General features: G+C 20.2%; 4 protein-coding genes across 4 annotated transcripts; 1 reads left to right on the top strand and 3 right to left on the bottom strand. All coding sequences in view use genetic code 6, as the record gives it.

Annotated features, from left to right (window-relative positions):
* Positions 1–1,084: 1,084 nt before the first annotated feature.
* TTHERM_001044671 (transmembrane protein, putative) lies at positions 1,085–3,727 on the bottom strand (the record flags this gene model as incomplete). The annotated part of the gene is made up of 2 exons (XM_012799471.1): positions 1,085–2,791; positions 2,894–3,727. The coding sequence occupies 2 exons, from the start codon at positions 3,725–3,727 to the stop codon at positions 1,085–1,087; spliced, it is 2,541 nt and encodes an 846-aa protein (XP_012654925.1).
* A 3,138-nt stretch (positions 3,728–6,865) lies between these two features.
* TTHERM_01044670 (hypothetical protein) lies at positions 6,866–8,350 on the bottom strand (the record flags this gene model as incomplete). The annotated part of the gene is made up of 1 exon (XM_001030640.3): positions 6,866–8,350. The coding sequence occupies one exon, from the start codon at positions 8,348–8,350 to the stop codon at positions 6,866–6,868; it is 1,485 nt and encodes a 494-aa protein (XP_001030640.2).
* A 1,105-nt stretch (positions 8,351–9,455) lies between these two features.
* On the top strand, positions 9,456–9,635 carry TTHERM_01044660 (hypothetical protein; the record flags this gene model as incomplete). The annotated part of the gene is made up of 1 exon (XM_001030639.1): positions 9,456–9,635. One exon carries the CDS (start codon positions 9,456–9,458, stop codon positions 9,633–9,635), a length of 180 nt encoding a protein of 59 aa, XP_001030639.1.
* A 1,956-nt stretch (positions 9,636–11,591) lies between these two features.
* Positions 11,592–12,161, bottom strand: TTHERM_01044650 (Hypothetical protein; the record flags this gene model as incomplete). The annotated part of the gene is made up of 1 exon (XM_001030638.2): positions 11,592–12,161. One exon carries the CDS (start codon positions 12,159–12,161, stop codon positions 11,592–11,594), a length of 570 nt encoding a protein of 189 aa, XP_001030638.2.
* Between the last annotated feature and the right edge of the window lie 846 nt (positions 12,162–13,007).

Below are 13,007 nucleotides of genomic sequence, written 5' to 3'. Positions count from 1 at the left end.
AAATATTTAGTTTTTAAAGTATTTTACTGTCTTTTTCTTTTTCTCTATCTTTTATTTTAATTATTATTATTAGCTATTTTTTAATTATCAAATTTACTATTAAAATTTTTTATAAAATCTTGAATGTTTAGCTTTTCACTTTCCTCTTATTATCAAATATTTGACAATTTTGTAATCAATTTTTTTTAATGTAAACAAATAATAGTTCGTTCCTATCTAAATAGCAACTTTTAAATGTAATAAATTATATAAAATTCTGGGTTCATAAGTATTTATTAATTTACATTACAAATATATGAGAAAGCATATTTAAAATCATAAGATTATATATATAAAAAATAAACCAGTAAATATGAATTCCATATAAGAGTTTTGTTATTTTTATTAACTGAATTTAAATTTTATTTTCAGTATAGAACTGTACTAGAATTACTTGATTTAATTTTAGAAAATAAAAATAAAAATTTATTATCTTTATTAAATACTTAAAATAGCAAATTAATTTAGATTATATTTAATAATATTTTTTATTACTTGTAATTAAATTAGCTTACAATTTTTAATTATGTATGAATTATATGTAAATTAAAAGTTTCCCTTTCTTAAAAAAAAGTCTTAAATTAGAGGTTGTAAATAATTAAATATATCTAAGAAGGAGTATGTGATATATAGATATATATTATATTTTAATTCATTTACAACTCTATATATTAATTAAAATTTTAATTAATTTAATATTAAAAATTTTTTGAAAAGCTAAAATTAAAAAAATGAAATTAAATGTTTTTAATTGATTTTATGTTAAATAAATTATTATCAAAATCTATTTTTAATAGTTTTATTTTTTAAAAATATAATTAAAAAATAGAGCACTTTCATAAAAAATAGAGATAGTTTATCACCAGATTTTAGAAATGAATTTATTTATCTATAATTAGATAATTTAGATAATGAATAATATGAAAATAGTTTGAAATTTTTAGTTTTGCTTTTATTTAAATATCAATAACTAACTAAGTTAATTTTATGAATTAATGAATATTATATAAAAATAAATTTATAAAATATGAATTTTAATACGAATTCAAATATTCTTAGTTTAATTTAATTGTATTTATTAAATATTTACAAAATTTAATTAAGGCATGCTTGTTAATTCTTACGATCCTATTTCGTTAGGCATTTATCCATCCAAAAAACTTTCTTATTAGTTACTTTAATCATATTTAATATCTATTTATTCATTTTGTTTATTTTTATGCTAGCTTTATATGTTAACTAATTGATTAAAATCTTAGTTATTAAAACTTAAAATATTATCTCTCTGGATCGACCTTTGATCATTAAGAGCACAAGAATTTAAATCTTCGAAATTTATTTATTCTTAGAGATATTCGGCATTATTGTGGATATTTTCTAAAATGGAGTTATCGAGCATTTCTAGTATTTTTTTATCTACTTCGCTTAATTTTTCTTATTTTATAATATTTTGCAAAGCTTGGAAAGCTTCTTTTGCTTTTTCTTTTTCATCTTTTTATTAGTTATTAAGAATATTTATTGATAGTTTTTTTTAGTCATGTTTCTAGGATGACTTTTTAGATACTGAAAGTTTTTTCTCTTCTAATTTTTCTTATTCTATTTCTTCTACACTTATAAGAGGCTTTGGGAAGAATTGTACAAGCTTTCTTTAATCTTCATTCAGCAAGACTTATTTGACTTTTTCGAACTCTAAAAGTTTCTTTACAATATAGATTATGTCAAGATGTTAATAAATCTTTTCAACTGAGTAATCAATTTGTTTTTTCTTTTTTGCATAACTTCCAAAAGGCCAAAGATAATACCTAATGTAATCAGACCATTTCAGTTTTAATCTTTCATTTTCTTAATTCTAAATATCATTTTAATTTAATAATTGTTTAAGCTTGGCTAAGCTTTTTTATGATTTATAATTATAATCTTTAATACTTTATTAAAGTTGTTTTTAGTGTATATATTTTTCGATGTTTTTTTCTTTCTCATGCTGAGGAGGTATTTAGAGTTTTTAAGTAGATTTTAATTTAATTTCTTTAGTGATTTTGATTATGTTAAATAAATTAAAATTATTTTTTGCTTCTTATTAATAATAACTATTTTATACATTTATTTATTTAGTATTATGATCATTTTAGTTACTAATTAACTCTTAAGGTTCTGCCCTAAATTATTTACAATCTTTTTCACTATTGATAAAATCTTTTTATTTAGCTTTTAAAATTTCATTTTATTTTTAAAATAGTTCCTTTTTATAAATTTTATCAATCGATTTTTCTCTTAAACTTTAATTTGATGTTATTTGGTTTTTTGTAATATAATTTTGACATTATGGAGATTGTACTTGTGATTCGTAGCTCAAAGATTATTCTTTGTCTATAAATTATTTTTAAGAATAAATTTAATACTAGTTTTAGTTGCTATTTTAATCAATCTATTTAGCGCTTTACATTTTTTGAGCTTCTATGATCTAGACAAACGTTTTACCTGCAATTTTATGATTAGTTCGATGTGCTTATTCTGTTTATGCTATTTCAGAATTCGAGTACTTAAACAAAGAGTTAGAAAGTTAGTTATAAAGTTGAAGCTAATTTATAGGAACACAAATAATGAAACCAATCATTACTAGAGCTTTAGCAATTCCTCCTATTTCAGCAAGAATGCTATCTAATTTTTTGTATTTTCGATGATATATAGACTCTTTAGCCTTTTCAAATCTGATATACATCGCAAAAAAATAGTCTGATTCACCAAAAATAACCTTTTTAAATTAAATTGTGAAATTTAAGAAAAATACTAATTTATTTTAAATATTGTATTTTCAACAAAAACTAAATTAAAATATTGAAAAATATATTCATACTTATTCTTAAATGTAGCTTAATGAAGGCTATCTTTAAGTTTCTATTTCTTCAAAAACAATCCCGTTATCAGTTTAAAAATATATATTTCTGTAATAAAGATAAGCATCTTTCGGATAGATAGGATTAGTACTCCAATACATATCCCTTGATATTGTCTAGAAAGGATTAACATTTTTAGGATTTACTATAAGGTCATTCGTATAGTGAGCAACGAAAGAGTTAGTTAGAATTTTTCTAATCTCGCTAGGATCTCTACAGTTTTACTTTCCGGTGCACATTCTAAATTTAATTTATATAAGTCCATACGAATCTTAATCAAAGTTTCCTTCAATAAATAAATTTTAACTGTCATAGTCTAGACAATACATTTACTCTAGACCAGCCAACTTATTAAAATAATCAATAGACTCATTTACTTCAAAATCTTTTGAACTACAAGGATGGACTCTAATAGGAAGCGTCTACCATTCTTAATAATAATCTCCACTAGATTAGTTATACTTCTTTTTCATAGAAACTTGCTCAGCGGTAACAGTATAAATAGATTCATCTATGAACTAAGAAAAATTTCCAGGAAATTAAGCACCAAAAGCAAAATTAAATGTTTTCCTTGTTATATTAAATCTGTCAGGGCTTGCTACAAATCTCTCTGCAAAAATAACTTCTGGGTTAGATTTGTTAATTACTTCTTTACCTACTAAAAATATTTAAACTCCTAAAAAGCAGCCAATAAGGATAGTGATTGCAACACCAAAGTTGGTTTAATATTCATGTTTATTCATATATCGCAAACCAATACCTATTCCAAAGATATCTAAAAACAATAGACTCATTTATTTTTAATTTATAGTAAGTATATTAAATTCTTAAGATATGTTTTGATTTTTTTTGTTTTACTTTTTGAATTATTTATTATATATTTAATTAAACTGTGTTCAATTATTTTCTAGTAAAAATCTGGATTATGAGCTTGTTAATTCGTTTTTCTCATCGTATATACCATATAACTATATGCAATATAAATATATAATAAGAAGATAAGATACTAATAAAAAAATAAGTGGTGTGTGTGTTGATTATACATAATAGTTGTTATCATTATACTTTTTTTAAAACAATATTTATTGATAATTGTAAATAATAAATTAATAACCATGAAAGCAGATTACTTATCAAATATTATTTATTAACCATGAAAAAATAATAATAATAATACTAGTTTATGCTATTATACACTAAAATTTAATAGTATTTTTAATTTTGATTTACTATTTAATATATTTTTATGTTGTATTTGAATAATAAATTTGCTTAATAAATTGAAAAGATAGCTATTTCATTCCCTTTTCAAATTATATATTTTATTAAGTTTAAAAAATTAAATCGAGTAAGCATTACTTGAACTGTTTTTCTAGTAAAAAATCTAAATACTTTATCTCAAACTACTCTCACATATTCCAGATTATTGTTTTGAAAAAACTAAATTTTTTTTCTTTTATAAATTGACTTTGTTATGAATAAGGTAAACTTAATTATTCAAAATAATCTTAATTTACTTTAAATAGATGAAATTTCGAAATTCAAATCTATATTTATTTTAATAAGCGATAAATCATGCATGCAATTAATCAATAAATAGTAAGTAAGAACAAAAAACTTTTAAAATGTGCAAATATATTGGATTCTAGATTTATTCTAATTTTTTTCGTTAAATAAAATTATTTCGCAAATATAATATTTATTTGAATAAAGCAGTAAGTATTTTAAAATTCAGATTTTTATTTTTTAAGGATAAAAATGGTAAACTAATCTCTCAAAAATTGACAATTATAAATAACTCTTTTTATTACTTTAGAAAATGTATTTATTAAAAGAAATATCTAATGTACAGCTAAATTTATTTGTACTTAAAATATGCATTTAATTTTCATTTTCTAGCTTTTTAATAGATTTTAAATTGTTTAATCTATTCAAACAACGATTCTATTTACTGTTTAACTTTTATTAATAAAAGAATTAAAATTAGATTTATGCTATTAGCTTACTAAAAATCTATTGTTTTACTGAAAGAATGTTTGAGTAAAAATAATCAATTTTTCTTTCTATATCAATATTTGATATATGTATTAGAGAATGAATTCATTATACAAAAGTTTTAATTAAATCTACTTTACTTAATGTTTGCCCAATAATTCATAAATAAATAAAATTAAAATTTTACTTTTATTCTTAAAGCAAATCTATTTAAATTTACTTTTTAAAAAACAAAATAAGTGATTTATTTATTTATTTATCATTTTTAATTGAAAAAATTTGTTAAAACTTAAAAAAAAATATTTATATAGACATCTAAAAAACAAAATACAAAATATTAAGATCAGTTTTATGAAAAAGTAAAATAAATTTTAAATTATTAAAGCAAGAGCGAACAAAAAATATAGTTCTAAAAATCAAAAGATTAGATGAATAACCTTCAAATAGCCCATTTATTAACCCTATTAAAAATATTTTTGGTGGCTCAAGAAATTAGTAGCAATAGAAAAGCCAAAAATAAAAGATAAGCTAATATAATCAATTGAAAAAAATTGGATATTAACAATAAATTTTTTTTAGAATTAGAATAATAAGTTGGTACTAAAAATTAAAAATTATCAGCAATTTAAAACTTTTTCATTATTTAAAGAAAAAAATGATGGATTAAAATATATAAAATAAAATTTTAATATGTGAAAAAAATGTAATAATTAATTATTAAATTAATTTATATTAAATCATATATAAAAGTTTATTAAGTTGAGAAATTATGTAAGAATTTAAAGACTTTTAAGTCTATTTTTACTAAATTTAAAAATAATCAAATATTTTTTTATAAATACTGAATTATCATATTTACCATGATTATAAAGCAGTAAAAACTATTATTTTATCTGTTTTTTAGAAAAAGACCAAAGTCATAAAAAAATAAAAAGACAGAATCATTCCTATCATTAACCTATGGTGTATAAATAATCTAAAGGTTTATAAAAATTATACCATTTATATTGGTTTTTACAAATTTCATATCAAAATAAATTGTATTGTAAAGCAATTAAAAATTAAAGTTTTTCACTAAAATTAAGAATTAAATTTCAATTTTATTTTAACTAAAAAACTTTAACATCAAGCTATTAATTGACAATTAATTAATAAATATGATAATGATAAAAATAATAATTTGAAATTTAAAAAACATTTTTATAATTTAAAATTAGGTTTTAACAATAAGTCAAAAGTAAAAAATAAATAAATAAATAAGTTATTACTTTTATGGATAAAAATAGCTAAATTGAAAATAAACTTTTGTAATCAGAAATGAATTCTTTTAAACTCAAAAATTGATTATTATTTTAAAAAGACTTGAATGTAGGTTAATATTAAAACATAATTAAAATTTAAGTAAATTAATAAGAAATATTTTATTGAAGACGTATCTTACATTATAATTAATAACTTTTAAAGATAGATTTTTAATTTTTATTGTTTAAAAATTCATATAAAAGCTGTTAATAATAATTTAATTAAAGCTAATTTCATTAGTTTGTTTGATTATCATCTTAAACTTTAATGTACAACACAAATGAATTCTAAGATAAAAACAAGCAGATATAATAAATGAATCTATCTATCTATGCATTTTTGTATAATTTTATTATTAAAACCAATTTTTATTAAGGGGATCATCATTTTTGACTTTCTGGTAGCACAGTTATTTCTATTTTTTAACGTACTACAGAAATTTAAAAATAAATTTCAAATTAATTTCAGATAAGAATAGCATTTAATTTATGTATAAAGTAAATTAAAAATGTTTATTTTTATTATATTTTAAATATCTACTAATCGTATATATTATCATTATTAAGTAATTTAGATTTTAATTATATTATTAATTATATTTGAAATTACATTTAATTATTATTTACTTATTATCATCAACTTATTTGACGGAAGCCACAAGTTTTTTATTTTTGGATTATTTCAAGTTCTTCTTTCTTTTTTATATCTTCTTAAGTCTCTCTTTTAGGTCCATAGAATTTTTCTAAAAATATGGATGCTTCTAGCTCATAGTAGAGAGACTCTTTTTAGATTATATCTTTATAATTTGGTGTTTAGCCTAATCTTTATATTCTTAATGTGTTTATGGTTTCATCTGTTATATTAATTCTAAAAATGTGGAGCATGTCTCTGAATTTTAACAAATCATGAGCTATGTCAGAATCTTCATCTGTACAATCTACATAAGTCTCTAATCTAATTGTAGAATCAACCATAAAATCGTCAATAGTTAACATTGAAGTTTAATATTCCAACGAGAAAGCTTTTTCGACTCCTCTATTTAATTAAATATTTTCAGCCTGTCTAAATTCATGAGACTTTCTTAAAGTTTCTCCCATTTATTCAATATATTTACTTAGTATGTAATTATAAATGTATTTATTTTAGAAGCAATACATTCCAACTCTCCTTGTTAGCTCTTCAAAATCATTAACACTAGTGCCAAGAAGAGAAATGAGCTTTTCATTCAAACCTACTATTCTCATTTCAGCTCCTCCAGTATCATAATTTCTTTGAAACATAATATAACATATGTATTCATTTTTATATTAGTCTACTATTTCCATAGCTTTCTACTTAAATCTCTCAAATTTCACTTATTTCAAACGTGTAAATTCAGCATAACCTTCTTACTAAGAGCATATCTAGACCATTTTTTATTATTTTATTGAGTAGCATTTGTATCTTTCAAGGTTTTTACCTAGCTCGTGGATTGTTTTTTCAGGATAATTGGAAAAAAGTTAAATAAGGTGGTCGTAGTCTATAAATGTGGTATTCGTTTTATCAAGCAAAACCTCAAGTGTTTAATTTGCTTTTTTATATTAAATTTATTATATTTTTTTTATGTAATTAAAAGGTGAATTAATTCCAATGTAATCTTCTAAGTTGTTAATATCAGTGTGGATAACCATATCACCAAAAATATGCACAAATGAATTAGGAAACAGCTATTTATAAATTGGTTGAAGCTTGTAATCCACTTATCTAGAGTAATCTCCAGAAGAATTTTAAGAAAGAGCTGATTCGATATCGAAATTGTTTGAAGGTTTGCGCTTTTTAACAGAGGAGGAAGAAGAAGATGATGAAGAATTTAAAGAGTAGACAGAAAGTGAATCTTTATTTTTTTAGGCTATTTCTTTTTACTTTAAAACATTTAATGTAGAATTTGAAGCGTTGCAATTTATCAAATTTTAACTTTCCTATAATTTACAATTTTCTTGCCCTTCACTTGACACTTGGTAATTATGTTATTCATTCATATTTACTATTTATTATTAAGGTGTCTCTATTTACATCTCATAATGAGATGGCTGATATTAAATTTAATGATTTTAAAAGTAGTGCTATTCCTCAATTTCCATCTCAACAAACACCTTATTTAATATACTATGACCTAAGGAATTTTTTATAAATGGGCTATTTTTATTATGCTTGCGATGCTAATAATATTAATGGCTTGTTTATCTTATTTTAACTATATTGTTTGATTGAATCTTTTTTAATCAGTCTTATAATTCTCAATGATTTTGGCTACATCTAATTATTTATATTAATTTAATTAATGATTTTTTTGGATAAGGCATTTGGAATAGTGGAATTTTGTTCATTATAAATGATATCATTTATTAACTCCTATATATTTAATACTGATACCTCTCATAAAGATAAACATAGAAAACTAAAAGAATTACTCCTAAGTCAAATTTCTTAAAAGAAGAAGCAAAACCCAAGCTCTCCTTATAGTCTACTTTCAAATTACAAAAAAAAAACAAAAAAATGAATGAGGATGAATTAATAAATGAACTTGTTGCTGTTAAATGAATTTTACAAAAAAATTAAAATTTGATTACTTATTTTAATAGTAATTATAAATAAGATTATCTATTTGATGAAAGGTGAAATTAATTCCCTCCACAAGCAAACAAACATATTATTTATATTATCAGAAATAATATAGTACGAATACATTATTATGCATTATTAAAGATCGTGTCTGTAACAAATAAAATTTACTGACATTTTTTTTCTAATTTATTCTTTTTTTCTGAAAAGAATTTGTTTAAGCTTTTCAATACAAAAAAAATGAAAAAGCTATTTCAAAGTACAAATTCGGTATAAAAAAATAATTATTATTTTAATAAAAATGTATATATAGGTGAAATTTATTTTTAAGTTTACCTAAAATAAATTGTTCACAAACATTAAATTTTCAAAGTAATCAAATATTTAACTAGTATTAATCAATTAATTTTATATTTAAAATGGATGAGGTATTTTATTGTATTTTTCATATAAAAATTGGCAATCATTATGCAATTAGCTAGAATCAATTTATTAAAATAGAATAATATATTTTTCATGAAAAATAAATTAAAAATCTTAATTAGTGAATAAGTAGAGTGAGTAAATCAGATATATTGATTGTTGGATGGATAATAATAGTATCAGCTTTAATTATGCGTTTAAATGGATCTAATCATAAAGATTTTTTTAGATGCTAAATTAGTATACACAGTAAGAAAATTCAAGAAGAGCTCACTTGTAAATTTTCGTGGAAATAAAAAAGAAAGTTAAGAGAAGGAGATTAATAGAAAAAAAGTTAAAACTAAGAAAAAGAAATTAATTAATTTATTTCAAAAAATTTGAAAGAGGAAAAATTGAAAAGAAAAGATAAATTTTAGAAAAATAATTATGAATAAAACCAAAGTTTTTAAATCCCCATAAGCAGTAATAGAATTTCATTTATAGTGAATTAGCTTTACTAAAAGCGATTCATCCTTCATCAATCCATTTTATAAAAAAATGAATTTCATTATGCTTATATGAGATACCCCCCACCAACTGTTTTATCATAAAATTATCATCTAAGATATTTATCATAATAGAAAGCATCTACATTGTAGATGGGAATTGTCAAAAATAAGGTCTCTTTTTAACAATAATTAATTTTAAAATATCATTTTAATCGCTAATTGAGAATTACAATCTCTTTCTTATCTAATACAAAATTAATTTTAAAAAATCATTCTGACTATAAATAAATAAGCACTTTAAAATCCACAACTTAAAAAATAAAATTTAACTTGAAAATAAAAAATAAAAAGAAAATAAAAATTAAATTAGTAAAAAAGAAAAACAAATCAATTTAAATAAGTAAAAATAAAAGCAAACTAAATAGATGAACAAATAAAAATAAAATTTAAATAATATTTTAGGAAAGATTTAAGCTCAAATTTAATAATTTATAAACATAATTTATTTTTTTGTTTCATTTAATGTTTTTTATTAATATTTTTTTGAAAATCATAAAACTAAATCCTTGTCATTAATAAATGTATCAATTAACTTAAATCTTAAACAATTTACTATACTAAAATATCTTTTCAATTTAAAATACAGTAAATTAATTTTATTCAAGGTGAATATCTTTTTAATTTATATTTATTAATGATTTTACTTTCTACTAATAATTTAAATATAAATATTATTTTCACAATTATATATGATTGATTAAGGATTTTTAAAAGCTGAATTTTTAAAACAACTTTTGTCATATAATATTTATCATTAAATTATTATTATTTAACAAAAATTATTTAAAAATTGCAATGACATCATTTTAAAAAATCCTTCCATATATATAAGATGTCATAGTGTAACACAAAAAATGCTTATTTTATTAATAATATATAGAAAATCATAAAGCTTTAGTTTCTGTTAATTGTATCTTAATCTGTAAGAACTAAATATATACTATATTTATTATCGCATTCTTATCATACGAATTATTATGTTTTCTTTTGTAAAATAATGTTTAATAAATAAATAAATTTTGTAAAAAAGTGGCAATTAAGAGTAAAATTATTTTTATAGATTCTTAAATTCAACTAGCAATATTTGATTTGATTTGCCTGCAATCAAAAACTATTGAAAATACTATTTACAAGTAAAAAGTGAGTTGTTGTTTACTAAAATTTAAAAATCAAATAAAAAACCTAAAAACGAAATAATACTACTTTTGAAATTTGAATAAACATTTATTCATTTAAATAAATTAGTTTACTTTTTATAAAATCAATAGTTAATTTTTTTACAACTATTAAATTCAATATTATACTCATAAACAGTATTAATTAATACATTTTAAATATAATAAAAATAGTATAAGTATTGATTTTAATTATTTGTTGAAGGATGATATGATTATCTACTAAATTAAATTTAAAATAAATTCTTAATATAAATATATTTATCTGTATATAAATTTAAATATATTCTGGTATGCATGAATTAATCAGTAAATTAAAAGAAAATTGTCGATTAAAATATTTTAAGAGAATAAAATTTCAATTAAAATTTAAATTTGATGAACATAAAAGAATTTCTGTATAAAACGTTAACATCAAATGGATTATATAAATTGATATAGTTTCAATTATAAATAAGAATCCTGCTTAGTAAACAAATTTAAATGTAGAAATTAATTAGCTTATTATGTTAGTATCATCACAATTTTATTAAAATTAAAGGCAACTCTATTACATAAAATACATAAAAAATTAGCTTAAGTTTTTATTGATGATAATTTTTAACCTTTTTTTTTCATAAGCCTAATTCACTTAAACTCTTGTAATCATCAGGGCGTGGCTATCCACAGGGCCAAAAGAATTTTCTATCACTCTCATTAATCTAAAGATCGTTAATAGAAGCATGTCTTTTTTTCATAAGTCCATTTTCATCGAACTCCCAATTTTCATTTCCGTAAGCTCTAAACCAAACGCCATTCATATCTTAGTACTCATAAGCGAATCTTACTGCTATTCTGTTTTCAGTAAAAGCAAATAATTCTTTGATTAGTCTATAATTTTATTCTTTTTGCCATTTCTTTTTTAAAAATTCTACTACTTCTTATCTTCCATTTACAAAATCTGAGCGATTTCTCCATACAGTATCTTCAGTGTAGGCTAAGCAGACCTTTTCTGGTTTTTATCCGTTCCAATTATCTTCTGCTAATCTAACTTTTTTGATAGCAGTTTCTAGAGTAAAAGGAGGTACTAATTTAACTAAGTTTTAAACTTTCATTTTTATTATTGTAAACTTATATTTTATTTGTTATTTATTTTATGATGTTTTCTTGAAACCCATACAAGCATTTATACTGTGAAACTTCATATGTTTTTTCAAAGTAATTGAAGAACATTTATTTCATTCTAGATGATTAAAGTTTTTTTTCTGGACTAATTTATGACGAAATCATAACATTTAGTTTAAAACCAGTTAAATAAACTAATAGAAAATTTTATTAAGTCAAATAAAATTGTTAATTTTTAAGCACTTAATGCAAATACATTAAAGTAAACTTGATTTTTTAATCCTTTTTTTCAAGAAGGTTTTGATATTTTCTAAATTATTAGAAATTGTTCTGGAAGAAATTATGTTAAATAGTATTTATCGAAATTTAGAAATAGATTTGAATGATTCTCTGATTATCTTTCTTTTAATTTCAAATAAATATTTAATTTTTTAATATAAGCTCGATCTAATAATCTAAACCAATAGCACATAGTTCAAAGATGTCAAAATACAATTAATTCTTTTTAAATTAAATATTAAAATTGACAATTTATTATTTAGAATATTTTGTGATTAATCCTTATTTAAAAACAAAAATATTCAATATATTTGATAAGGATAAATCAATTTTTTTTAAATAATAAAATAAATGGGCATTGAAAAATCTCTAATTAATTAATACTTGATAATTAAAAATGTAAATGAGATTATTAATAAAAATATTTAGAGTTTAATTTTTTTTAATAAAGATTGAATAGCTTATCCATCTTTTTTATACTTTATAAATAATATAATAGATGAAGATACTACAATTTATCTTAAATGAATGTTATGTCAAAAAAAAATATTTATTTTATTGAAAAATAATATATTATTTAAAAAATTTTTTTTTAAATTATTTTATAAATAGAATTTATTTAAATAATAATTTAAATATTCAATTAA

Source organism: Tetrahymena thermophila, assembly GCF_000189635.1.
Source record: "Tetrahymena thermophila SB210 genomic scaffold scf_8254468, whole genome shotgun sequence".
Classification (NCBI taxonomy): Eukaryota; Ciliophora; class Oligohymenophorea; order Hymenostomatida; family Tetrahymenidae; genus Tetrahymena; species Tetrahymena thermophila.
Note: the sequence above shows the minus strand (reverse complement) of the source record. Positions and strands in the feature narration are given on the sequence as shown.